At 46.4% G+C, this 14,177-nt stretch overlaps 1 protein-coding gene across 3 annotated transcripts in view; it reads right to left on the bottom strand.

The window, feature by feature from the left end:
- The window catches only part of STXBP1 (syntaxin binding protein 1), a 122,996-nt gene that overhangs the window by 36,774 nt on the left and 72,045 nt on the right, over positions 1–14,177 (bottom strand). For all 3 annotated transcript variants that reach the window (XM_044306240.1, XM_044306239.1, XM_044306238.1), the window contains exons 2-4: positions 5,161–5,210; positions 3,205–3,286; positions 1,817–1,893 (exon numbers count right to left, since the gene is read on the bottom strand). In XM_044306240.1, the coding sequence (XP_044162175.1) occupies positions 1,817–1,893; positions 3,205–3,286; positions 5,161–5,205 (204 nt within the window). In that variant the 5' untranslated portion in view covers positions 5,206–5,210. The remainder of the gene's footprint in view (positions 1–1,816; positions 1,894–3,204; positions 3,287–5,160; positions 5,211–14,177) is intronic.

Here is a 14,177-nt window from a genome sequence, read left to right as displayed (position 1 = left end):
TGTAATCACTGCCTGGCCCTGTCAATGTGGAGAGGGCGCAGCAGTTGCAGAGATAGCAAAGCCTCTAGGTGTAATGGTAACGCCCCCGTTGCTCCTAGAGGCTCATTTGCATATAATAAAACATAATTTTTCTCAGCAATGCGGACACATATGAACATGGGACCAACACAGATCCCTTCAGCTGCCAAGTGCACATGTAACAGGTCAACCAGTGTCATAGGTACAAAACTGCTGACAGATGCCCTTTAATGAAGAACACTACAGTCATCAGCTCCGCAGGGATTAGCGTCCCTTTAAACTGTAAAGATATGAAGTGAAAGTTAGTGAGGAGTCGGGATAAGAGGAAAGGGTTAATCTGAGAGCAGATGTGAAAACAAGACCACGTTTAGGACCAATACAATGAAATGGAGCGACGACGGCAACATAGCGGTTATCGGAAGCAGCGATCGGATGACTACATGCTCGAGCACGGTTTTGACCTCTGGGGTGATCTGTGTGGTCAGTCCTTAAAATAAGTCTCAGGGGTTAAAAGGGGTTGTCCCACGAAAAATATTCTGCGGTTTTAAAACCAGCACCTGGATGTGAATACTTTTGTAATTGCGTGTAATTAAAAACTTACCATAGCCACTGAGCTATTCAATAAAACAGTGCAAATCTGCTGTTTGTTCTTTTCCTTATTTCTTTTTCCATCTCACTTAGGGTGGATACAAATTCTCAGCTGCATCGTTCGATTGCCCCCTTAGCTGAGAGCTGCAGCATAAAGGGCACGCCCTCTGAACTGCAGCATAAAGGGCATGCCCTCTGAACTGCAACATAAACGGCATGCCCTCTGAACTGCAGCATAAAAGGCACGCCCTCTGAACTGCAGCATAAAAGCCACGCCCTCTGAACTGCAGCATAAAAGGCACGCCCTCTGAACTGCAGCATAAAGGGCACGCCCTCTGAACTGCAGCATAAAAGGCACGCCCTCTGAACTGCAGCATAAAAGGCACGCCCTCTGAACTGCAGCATAAAAGGCACGCCCTCTGAACTGCAGCATAAAAGGCACGCCCTCTGAACTGCAGCATAAAAGGCACGCCCTCTGAACTGCAGCATAAAAGGCACGCCCTCTGAACTGCAGCATAAAGGGCACGCCCTCTGAACTGCAGCATAAAAGGCACGCCCTCTGAACTGCAGCATAAAAGGCACGCCCTCTGAACTGCAGCATAAAAGGCACGCCCTCTGAACTGCAGCATAAAGGGCACGCCCTCTGAACTGCCAGCTTGATATAAATCTAGCAGAGCAATTGGAGCAATGTATGGGGAGATCTCTGGATCCATGTGAGGTACAGGGCTGGTTCTAGCTTTGTTAGAAAGAGACTGCCATGTACTATATGATGTCCGATTTTAATTTTTTACATTATCCATGGAATAACCCCTTTAATACCAGGCACCTCCATCATTCACAGTCATGGCTAAGCGATGGGAATTGTACAAAAGTTAGATCTCCAGTCTGATCTTGGAGACCATGAGGTTTATTTTATGGACAGGATATGACTATCACTACTCAACGCTGTGGGTGTGTGTCGTCCCCCCCCCCCAAGATCTATCTTGCCATAGAAATGTAGAATAGTGCGGCCAATGAGCATACATATGGCGGTCATTCTCACGCCCTCTATACCCATAAAGGTAACTTTGGAAGTCCTCATTTCCATTGCACTTGAGCACAGCCCCGTGAATTTTACTCTTCTTCCTCAAACATTTTGAGCAAAGAGGCGAAGTCACGTCCATCCGATATAACGCTTTAGTGGTGTTATAATGTGCGGTGTCAATACTACCTTTTCAGACGGAGTGATCAGGTACACGGCCTCCAGGCTTGGAAGTGGCTCCCTCCGCTTGTTTATGTCTTCAACAACTGGGACATAAATAATAAAAATTAGAAAAAAAAAAATTGCTAATGGTTTTGGAAGCTGTAAAGATGACCGTACACAGTAGAGAAGGCAGAACCGGGGCGTGTCCCTTTAAGGTCGAGACTATGGGAATAAACACTAATACCCGACAGCTGGTCTGTGTAATTGCACCGTCGAGCACCCAACAAATGATCCTTTGTCAGGTGATCGCATCAAAAGTCATTGTATTTTTGGTGGCACAGAGCACACGCTGCCGACAAACGGTGAAACTATATGGGAACGAACAATCGTAATAACGATCATTCATCCCCAGTCAGCAGAGATCATTGCTGCATGTGAATGTGGCTAATGAATGGCCAATGATCAGGAATGAACGTACCTTATTCCCAATCATTACCCATTCTATTGGCCGCGTAAAAGGACCCTTAGTGTCCATAATGAGCGCAAATCAACAGGATAGGGCAGGGATGGGCAAACTCGGCCCTCCAGCTGTTGCAAAACTACAAATCCCATCATTCCCAGTCTGCCTACAGCTATCAGCCTACAGCAGGGCATGATGGGTATTGTAGTTTTGAAACAGCTGGAGGGCCAAGTTTGCCCATCCCTGGGATAGGGGATAACTATTAGATCAGTGTACTCAGCTATCTTCGGACTGTCCGCGCCATTTATTTTGCGGGTCTCCATGGGTTAAGGGCCCCCTTTCTCGTGATCAGTGGGGACCCCGATCAATCTGATAGTTTTCCCCTATCGATAACTTAATATAACTGGAGTACCCCTTTAAGGTGAGAAGTGATCACTGGGATCACCACCAGTCACAATAATCGGTGCCTTCATCAGGCCTGAGACACTGAATGGAGCGGCAGCGTGCATGCTGGACCACTGGTGGAATAGGACACCCATTCTTGTGGTCGATGGGTGGGGAACCCAGAGATCAGACACATCCAGTGAACAGGTGATAAATGTTGTTTCTGGGAACCCCCCTTTAAAGGGAACCTGTCACCTTTAAAATGCTGCCCTCAGATGCCCCATCTGGACTGGCATTCAGTCCTGCACCAGCGCTGAGACGAGTCCGATAAGGCCAGCCTGCCTCCTGATGCATAACAAGAGACATCATCCGAAAAATGTGACAGCGGGGACAGCGAGTCTCATCGTACTCATCTCCCCCGGGGTACGGCCTGTCAGTCCTGTAAAAGGACAGAAATGCCAGGCTAGAAGTGGCGCCCCACTGAAATCGGTGAGGCCAGCACAGCAGAGGTGACAGGTTCCCCTGAAGTCCCTGTCAAGGTACGGTACAATCTTCCGACGTCACTGCTTACTTGTAATTCCTTCAGTCATGATGTCAGTCATCTTGCAGCAGGAAGACAACATGCGAGTACTGAGCTGATCCACCACCAGCACCTGCAGAAACAGGGGGGCGAAATTACAGGGGTAACACGCAGGAATAACGGAGGATTAGCGGCAACGAGTTCTTGTTTCCCGCTAAAATGAGGAAACAATCATCGGTTTCTGAGTTGTCCCCTAGGGGTGTTTCATCCATTCTGCATGCCACGTTGGTGCACACACATGTCCTAGAGAGGGCGCTCTAGTCTATTTAAACCATTAGGCTAGGGCTACACGGAAGGGTTGCCAACCATCCAGAAATTTCTGGGCAGTCCGTAAAAATAGACCACTTTTTTTCCTGTGTCCGTGAAAAAAAAAAATCGCGTCCATGATTTTTTTGAGGCTGGTGGTACTTGACTAGATCATTTTACATCTCATCATTTTACAGCTCACACAGTAAGGCCTCTTGCACACGAACGTGTGCGCCCCGTGGCCCGCAATTTGCAAATGCACGAACACCAACCGCGGGGCAGCGGATCACAGACCCATTCACTTTAATGGGTCCGCGATCTGCCTGTTCTGCAAAAAGACAGGACATGTTCTATCTTTTTCCGGAATGGAAGTACGGGACGAAACCCCACGGAAGCACTCCGTAGTGCTTCCGTAGGGTTCCGTGCAAGTGAACGGGTCCGCATCCGTGATGCAGAATGCCCACGGGGCAGTACCCGTGTATTGCGGATCCGCAAATGCGGTCCGCAATACGGCCACGGAGCGCACACGTTCGTGTGAAAGAGGCCTAAATGCTGGTAGTGAACTGTTATCAGTATATTGAGCTATAGACACGTATCACAATCTTTATCATTTATTATGTCCGTAAAAAATGTTGGCTGTCCGTGATTTTGGGATAAGTTGTCCATAAAAAAAAGAAAAATTCTGGTTGGCAGCCCTGCTACATGGCGACAGTTGTCGCACAAAAGTCGCGCGACAATTTTTACAATGATAGTCAATGGTGTCACGCTGCGACTGCGCCACGACAGTCACAAAAAATCCATCCAAGTTGGATTTTTGTGTGACTGTCGCCTCGCAGCAAGTTGCATGTCACAGTGCGACACCATTGACTATCACTACAAAAAATGTAGCGCGACAATGGTGCGTCAAAAGTTAGTCGTACGGTTTTTGTCGTGCGATACATGTCGCCGTGTAGCCCTAATCTCAATGATTTCTGGAATAAAAAGGCTCCGTACAACAATCAATCCCCTTTGGCGCTGCTCAGAGATTTCTCTTACTGGACAGTGTTGTGTCAGATTTCCAGTAAGGCCTCATGCACATGGCCGTTGCCGGCTGTGGTCCGCAAACAGCGGGTCCGCAATATGTGGGCACCGGCCGTGTGCTCACCGCATCACGGATGCGGACCCCTTCACTTGAATCGGTCCGCAATCCGAAAGTGCGGTGCGGGACGGAGGCACGGAACCCCACGGAAGCACTACGGAGTGCTTCCGTGGGGTTCCTCTCCGTGCCTCCAGACGGATTATGGGTCTGGATCTGTCGCGGCAGCCGTACAGATGTTGCCCGTGCATTGGGAACCGCAAAAATCCCCAATGCATGGAACGGCCGTGTGCATGAGGCCTAACAGAAAGAAAGATACCTACACCCCAACTAAACCTCTAGGGCAGGCATGCTCAACCTGCGGCCCTCCAGCTGTTGCAAAACTACAACTCCCAGCATGCCCGACCAGCCTACAGCTATCAGCCGACAGCAGGGCATGGTGGGAGTTGTAGTTTTACAACAGCTGGAGGGCCGCAGGTTGAGCATGCCTGCTCTAGGGTAAGTGCAATTTTCTTGGGAGGTTTCATGGCAGGCCAGTACAAACAAGGATTGTTAGCAGGTGTAGCTATAATGGTCCAATGCTCTGTAGTAAATGACCCCCAATAAGGACACACATAGCTCCGTACCTTCCATTCTCCTTTCTTCTTAACCTTCCGGATCACATCGTGCATGATCTCTGCAAGAAAAATTGACATTTCTGGTCATATTTCTCAAAAAAGCAGCACCTGAAATGTGTATTTTCTATATATATATTAGTGAATGCTATATTTATGATGTTATAACCACCAGATGGGCCAGTCTACAGTATAGGCTTCCATTCCTTTCTCACAAAAACACAGGTTGTGCGCGGCCCATTCACTATGATCAGTCACCCACGGATAGCCGTAGTGCTGTTTCTGGAAGAAAGCCACCATCTTTTTGTAATCATGGACAATCCCTTTAACAGGGATAATGGACTGACCCTTTTTAAAGGGCTATTCCAGTCATTTGAACTTATCACCTATCCACAGGATAGGGGATATGTAACCATCAGTGGGTGTGGAACGACTGTGTCAACCACCCAGTTTGACTTTGGGCTAAACCTAAGGGTGTCATCCTGGCCGTCCCAAGGTATTCACCCTTTAACCTATATACAGAGATTTCGACTGCAAGTAAGCCACCAGGCCACTACCAAGAGGGGGCCCAGCTGGGATCATCTCCTCCTTTACTGGAGGTGAAAACTTGGTCAGGACTCTACCCTCTAAACTACTTTTAGCAAATGAGGCAGTGGAAAAAATGGCCCAATGGTCACCGAAAGGGGTTTAGGCGGAAACCCTTCTGTCCTGTGTGGGGGGTCTGGTTTGATCCTTGCTAAGGGGCCCTTACTTCTCTATGTACGCCACTGCCACTACCTCCTGTGGCAGTCCTGGTGTGGCTCACCCACAGGTTGGCATACCGGCAAACGGAACAGAACACCTTTGGGGGAGTCTAGCACGCTAGGACACACCTACTGCTCAAGTCATAGGCCTGGGAAGATTAGCATGTGTGTGCCCTACGGGCTTGGCAGGAAAGTGCAGGCCATAGAGAATGAGGGCATAGGACTCCGGGGGCTGAGCCAGCTACTAGCTATCTTTATCGAGTGACGAAGTAAAATTTTTTGTGCCACGTTGCTTCAAATCTCATGCTTTCCTTCACACCTCCATAAAATTGAATAACATCCTGACTGTATGCCACCACAAGGGGGAGCTCACCGCATACGCATGTATACAGATCCCACTGAAGTTTATGTAGACACTATAAATGCATTAGCATAAAACTCCCCTATATATAAAACCCTGCCCAAAAAACAGCAACCCCAGACGGAGGCTAAAAGAACACTTTCCGGCCCACTTGCGATGAATGGGGGGGGGGGGGGCTATGTATCTGACCTACGCGCAAACGAGTCACTGAAATGCGATGCCTGAATGTTACGACTGTGTGGGGTACAGTACAGAGACACTCCATGTAAAACTGATACGACAGTGGAAGGTGCATGACAAAGGGGTAAAAGACCATATAAGAGAATTCATGTCTCATGCTCCGTCCCCTAAAGAGCAGCACTATGCATAACATAATGTTTCAGTTTTGACCGGGATGTTTATGTATTGAATCCATATTTATGATCCCTGCACCCTACATGTCCCAGGATGATCCCATGTAATTACCTGGACCCCACATGTCCCAGGATGATCCCATGTAATTACCTGCACCCCACATGTCCCAGGATGATCCCATGTAATTACCTGCACCCCACATATCCAAGGATGATCCCATGTAAATACCTGTACCCAACATGTCCCAGGATGATCCCATGTAATTACCTGCACCCCACATATCCAAGGATGATCCCATGTAAATACCTGTACCCAACATGTCCCAGGATGATCCCATGTAATTACCTGCACCCAGGATGATCCCATGTAATTACCTGCACCCAGGATGATCCCATGTAATTACCTGCACCCCACATGTCCCAGGATGATCCGATGTAATTACCTGCACCCAATATGTCCCAGGATGATCCCATGTAATTACCTGCATCCCACATGTCCCAGGATGATCCCATGTAAATACCTGCACCCCACATGTCCCAGGATGATCCCATGTAAATACCTGCACCCCACATGTCCCAGGATGATCCCATGTAAATACCTGCACCCCACATGTCCCAGGATGATCCCATGTAATTACCTGCACCCCACATATCCAAGGATGATCCCATGTAATTACCTGGACCCCACATGTCCCAGGATGATCCCATGTAAATACCTGCACCCCACATGTCCCAGGATGATCCCATGTAAATACCTGTACCCAACATGTCCCAGGATGATCCCATGTAATTACCTGCACCCCACATATCCAAGGATGATCCCATGTAATTACCTGGACCCCACATGTCCCAGGATGATCCCATGTAATTACCTGCACCCCACATGTCCCAGGATGATCCCATGTAATTACCTGCACCCCACATGTCCCAGGATGATCCCATGTAATTACCTGTACCCCACATGTCCCAGGATGATCCCATGTAAATACCTGCACCCCACATGTCCCAGGATGATCCCATGTAATTACCTGCACCCAGGATGATCCCATGTAATTACCTGCACCCCACATGTCCCAGGATGATCCCATGTAATTACCTGTACCCCACATGTCCCAGGATGATCCCATGTAATTACCTGCACCCAGGATGATCCCATGTAATTACCTGCACCCCACATGTCCCAGGATGATCCCATGTAATTACCTGTACCCCACATGTCCCAGGATGATCCCATGTAAATACCTGCACCCCACATGTCCCAGGATGATCCCATGTAATTACCTGTACCCAACATGTCCCAGGATGATCCCATGTAATTACCTGCACCCAGGATGATCCCATGTAATTACCTGCACCCAGGATGATCCCATGTAATTACCTGCACCCCACATGTCCCAGGATGATCCCATGTAAATACCCGCACCCCACATTTCCTATGATGATCCCATGTAAATATTTGCACCCCACAATTCCCAGGATGATCCCATGTAAATACTTGCACCCACTGGCGTAACTATAGGGGTAGCAGCGGTTGCCAGTGGTACTGTACTTTTCCCTTTATAAGATGCAGTGCATCCTATAAAGGGAATACTAGCGAGTGCTTCCATAATGTCTGCAGGAGGAGGGGGAGAGAAGCGCTGTGAGCGCTGTCTAGTGCTTACCCCTCCTCCTGCTCACTCTTCTCAGGGCCCGGGCTGCTGTGTCCTGGCTGCCTGCAGCGTCAGGACGTATAGAGCACTGACCTGACGCTGCAGGAGGTCAGGTGACTGCAGCGCCAGCCCTGAGAAGAGAAGACAGCCAGGACAGGGAGAGTGGCGGCAGTCTGATATGGAGGTCTAATGGGGGTCTGCAGAGGTTTCACTGGGGGTCTGGAGAGGTCTAATGGGGGTCTGGAGGTCTGACTGGGGGTCTGGATGTCTGACTGGGGGTCTGGAGGTCTGACTGGGGGTCTGAAGTGGTCTAATGGGGGGGTCTGGAGGTCTGACGGGTGTCTGGAGAGGTCTGACTGGTGGTCTGGAGAGGTCTAATGGGGGTCTGATTGGTGGTCTAGAGGTCTAATGGGGTCTGACTGGGGGGTCTGGAGAGGTCTAATGGGGGTCTGATTGGGGGTCTAGAGGTCTAATGGGGGTCTGATTTGGGTCTGGAGGTCTAATGGGGGTCAGATATGGGGGTCTTATCTGCGGTCTGATATTGGGTCTGGAGGTCTAAAGTGGGTTTGATTTGAGATGGGGGGGATCTCATTTAGGGTTTTATATGGGGTTATGATCTGAAAGGAAGGAGGGATTCTTTTGTACTAGCGCACAATATAAAGGGGTGCACTATCTGTGTGGTACCAGTATTTTCAGGGGGACTTTTCCTGCAGGAAAGTATTGGGGAGCACAGTGGGCACAGTATTGGGGGTGCAGGATGGGGTGTTGAGAAGGTGAGGAGGAGGATGGAAAGGTTTTTGTATGAGCGCTGCCTTCTCTGCTCTGTTTACCTGCTCATCACTGCAAATGCTACAGCGAGCAGGTGAACAGAACAGAGAAAGCAGCTCTCATATGAGCGCTGCCCTCTCTTCAAACAGCTGATCGTCGGGGGTGCTGGAGGACCCCGGCCGTTCTGATATTGATGACCTATCCTGGATAAAATGTGGGCAGTGAACGCGGCGGAGAACGGCATCTCCGCCCTCAGCGTCGCCATCCTACAAGTATGGGGAATGTCACATTCCTGGCACTCTGCTCTGGTATTCTGCGCAGGCGCTACAGTTATGCTGATGTGTGACCTCATTCTTTCTCATCCCGACTCCCACACCAGCAAGAAATGACAGTAACTGTCTCTACTCTACAATTTACAGTGCAGCTGGGTATGTCACCGGGATATTAGGGAGCAACTCCACCTACATATTCCGAACAAGCATAAAGTCTGAAATTTGGACCTTTTCCCAAAAAGTGTTCATCTGCCACAAAATCGGCATGTCTTACATGGGAAAGATGATGCAGATTTGCTGTGAATTTCGCCCATTGCCAAGAGCGGACACTTTGCCACAATTAAATTACCATGATAAACCCACGTTAATTGTTTTAGCAGTTAATCTGAACTTAATTCTGCCCAATCAAGTGGAGTGCCCGACATTATCCAGCTCAGCGGGGGTGGGCAAATCTAGTTATTGGCAAATAACCAGTCTATTTTAATAACCAAAGGATATCATTTCCATAGCCAAAGCCATTTTTACCACCATCCACTGCTATATGAACCAGTATGTTTTTCAGGGTACCCAACTCATATACCATCACGCCACCTGCAGGAAGGATGTGATATAGAGGGTGCAGAGGTAGCAGTCGCTACCGGGCCCAGGAGCCCAAAGACCCTTGTGCCACATAAGACACTGGCATTATAGAAAGTGCATGCTGGTCAATTTACACCTCGGGCTGGAGGGAAAGGGTTAGGTCAAGAATTTGGCACGAGGGGGTGCCCTTTCAATGTCTGCCTCAGGCAGCAGGAAGCCTAAATGCTCCCCTGCCCCTTGCCAACAAGCACTGAGGGACGGGGGCCCAAGCTGAACTCTTGCACCAGGGCCCATGAGCTTTTAGCTACGCCCCTGTGTGACGGTATATGGCACATGACCACTGCAACCCATCACTGTCCTCGGCCGTCTAACACCATGGAGGACCAGCACTGGAGAATAGGGGCAGTATAGGAGGATTTTTTTTATTTTACGCTATTGCAGGGCTTGTCCAATATTTATGATTATCTCTGACAACCCATTTAACTCCTGCATTGTATCGACACTGCTGTATCCCTGTACTGTGACATCACTGTGTTTATTATCCTTGTACTGTGACATCACTGTTTATTATCCCTGTACTGTGACATCACTGTGTTTATTATCCCTGTACTGTGACATCACTGTGTATATTATCCCTGTAGTGTGACATCACTGTGTTTATTATCCCTGTACTGTGACATCACTGTGTTTATTATCCTGTACTGTGACATCACTGTGTTTATTATCCCTGTACTGTGACATCACTGTGTTTATTATCCCTGTACTGTGACATCACTGTGTTTATTATCCCTGTACTGTGACATCACTGTGATTATTATCCCTGTACTGTGACATCACTGTGTATATTATCCCTGCACTGGACATCACGTGTTGACATCACTGTGTTTATTATCCTGTACTGTGACATCACTGTGTTTATTATCCCTGTAGCTGTGACATCACTGTGTTTATTATCCCTGTACTGTGACATCACTGTGTTTATTATCCTGTACTGTGACATCACTGTGTTTATTATCCTGTACTGTGACATCACTGTGTTTATTATCCTGTACTGTGACATCACTGTGTTTATTATCCTGTACTGTGACATCACTGTGTTATTATCCCTGTACTGTGACATCACTGTGTTTATTATCCCTGTACTGTGACATCACTGTGTTTATTATCCCTGTACTGTGACATCACTGTGTTTATTATCCCTGTACTGTGACATCACTGTGTTTATTATCCCTGTACTGTGACATCACTGTGTTTATTATCCCTGTACTGTAACATCACTGTGTTAATTATCCCTGTACTGTGACATCACTGTGTTATTATCCCTGTACTGTGACATCACTATGTTTATTATCTCTGTACTGTGACATCACTGTGTTTACTACCCTTGTACTGTGACATCACTGTGTTTATTATCCCTGTACTGTGACATCACTGTGTTTATTATCCCTGTACTGTGACATCACTGTGTTTATTATCTCTGTACTGTGACATCACTGTGTTTATTCACTGTGTTATTATCTCTGTACTGTGACATCACTGTGTTTATTATCTCTGTACTGTGACATCACTGTGTTTATTATCTCTGTACTGTGACATCACTGTGTTTATTATCCCTGTACTGTGACATCACTGTGTTTATTATCCCTGTACTGTGACATCACTGTGTTTATTATCCCTGTACTGTGACATCACTGTGTTTATTATCCCTGTACTGTGACATCACTGTGTTTATTATCCCTGTACTGTGACATCACTGTGTTATTATCTCTGTACTGTGACATCACTGTGTTTATTATCCTGTACTGTGACATCACTGTGTATATTATCCCTGTACTGTGACATCACTGTGTATATTATCCCTGTACTGTGACATCACTGTGTTTATTATCCCTGTACTGTGACATCACTGTTTATTATCCCTGTACTGTGACATCACTGTGTTTATTATCCCTGTACTGTGACATCACTGTGTTTATTATCCTGTACTGTGACATCACTGTGTTATTATCCCTGTACTGTGACATCACTGTGTTTATTATCCCTGTACTGTGACATCACTGTGTGTATTATCTCTGTACTGTGACATCACTGTGTGTATTATCCCTGTACTGTGACATCACTGTGTTTATTATCCCTGTACTGTGACATCACTGTGTTTATTATCCCTGTACTGTGACATCCATTGTGTGTATTATCCCTGTACTGTGACATCACTGTGTGTATTATCCCTGTACTGTGACATCACTGTGTTATTATCCCTGTACTGTGACATCACTGTGTATTATCCCTGTACTGTGACATCACTGTGTGTATTATCCCTGTACTGTGACATCACTGTGTTTATTATCTCTGTACTGTGACATCACTGTGTTTATTATCCCTGTACTGTGACATCACTGTGTATTTATCCCTGTACTGTGACATCACTGTGTTTATTATCCTCTGTACTGTGACATCACTGTGTGTATTATCCCTGTACTGTGACATCACTGTGTTTATTATCCCTGTACTGTGACATCACTGTGTATTATCCCTATACTGTGACATCACTGTGTTTATTATCTCTGTACTGTGACATCACTGTGTTATTATCCCTGTACTGTGACATCACTGTGTATATTATCCCTGTACTGTGACATCACTGTGTTATTATCCCTGTACTGTGACATCACTGTGTTATTATCCTGTACTGTGACATCACTGTGTTATATATCCCTGTACTGTGACATCACTGTGTTATTATCCCTGTACTGTGACATCACTGTGTGTATTATCCTCTGTACTGTGACATCACTGTGTGTATTATCCCTGTACTGTGACATCACTGTGTGTATTATCTCTGTACTGTGACCTGTACTGTGACATCACTGTGTATATTATCCCTGTACTGTGACATCACTGTGTTTATTATCTCTGTACTGTGACATCACTGTTTATTATCTCTGTACTGTGACATCACTGTGTTTATTATCCTGTACTGTGACATCACTGTGTTTATTATTCCTGTACTGTGACATCACTGTGTTTATTATCCCTGTACTGTGACATCACTGTGTGTATTATCTCTGTACTGTGACATCACTGTGTGTATTATCCCTGTACTGTGACATCACTGTGTATTATCCCTGTACTGTGACCTCACTGTGTGTATTATCTCTGTACTGTGACATCACTATGTGTATTATCCCTGTACTGTGACACCATGTGTGTATTATCCCTGTACTGTGACATCACTGGTGTATTATCCTGTACTGTGACATCACTGTGTGTATTATCCCTGTACTGTGACATCACTGTGTTATTATCCTGTACTGTGACATCACTGTGTATATTATCCCTGTACTGTGACATCACTGTGTTTATTATCTCCTGTACTGTGACATCACTGTTTATTATCTCTGTACTGTGACATCACTGTGTTTATTATCCCTGTACTGTGACATCACTGTGTATATTATCCCTGTACTGTGACATCACTGTGTTTATTACCCCTGTACTGTGACATCACTGTGTTTATTACCCCTGTACTGTGACATCACTGTGTTTATTATCCCTGTACTGTGACATCACTGTGTTTATTACTCCTGTACTGTGACATCACTGTGTTTATTATCCCTGTACTGTGACATCACTGTGTTTATTATCTCTGTACTGTGACATCACTGTGTTTATTATCTCTGTACTGTGACATCACTGTGTTTATTATCTCTGTACTGTGACATCACTGTGTTTATTACCCTGTACTGTGACATCACTGTGTATATTATCCCTGTACTGTGACATCACTGTGTTTATTATCCCTGCACTGTGACATCACTGTGTTTATTATCCCTGTACTGTGACATCACTGTGTGTATTATCCCTGTACTGTGACATCACTGTGTTTATTATCCCTGCACTGTGACATCACTGTGTTTATTATCCCTGTACTGTGACATCACTGTGTATATTATCCCTGTACTGTGACATCATTGTGTTTATTATCCTGTACTGTGACATCACTGTGTACATTTTCCCTGTGAAACCCATGAGCTTTTCTAAACTTGCTTTCTCTATAAGACATGTAAGACAAATGGATGTCTTAAAGGAGGATAGACCCTCTGTGACTGCTAACAATAAGCCACCTGCCACCTATTACTTGGTTGGCCATCCCTTTGAATAGCTGTCATTTAATACTGTGCCTCCTCAGCTGTGCCCCAGGGAGGATATGCACGGTCAAAGGAAAATGTAAAAGCCTGGTCCGCAGAAAGCAGCCAATTCCTCAGTCTGGCTTTATATCACATATATCCCCTCTGTCTAATGTA

Source organism: Bufo gargarizans, chromosome 9 (genome assembly GCF_014858855.1).
Source record: "Bufo gargarizans isolate SCDJY-AF-19 chromosome 9, ASM1485885v1, whole genome shotgun sequence".
NCBI classification, from domain to species: domain Eukaryota; kingdom Metazoa; phylum Chordata; class Amphibia; order Anura; family Bufonidae; genus Bufo; species Bufo gargarizans.
The sequence above is the reverse complement of the archived record's forward strand: the minus strand, read 5'-3'. Positions and strand labels throughout refer to the sequence as shown.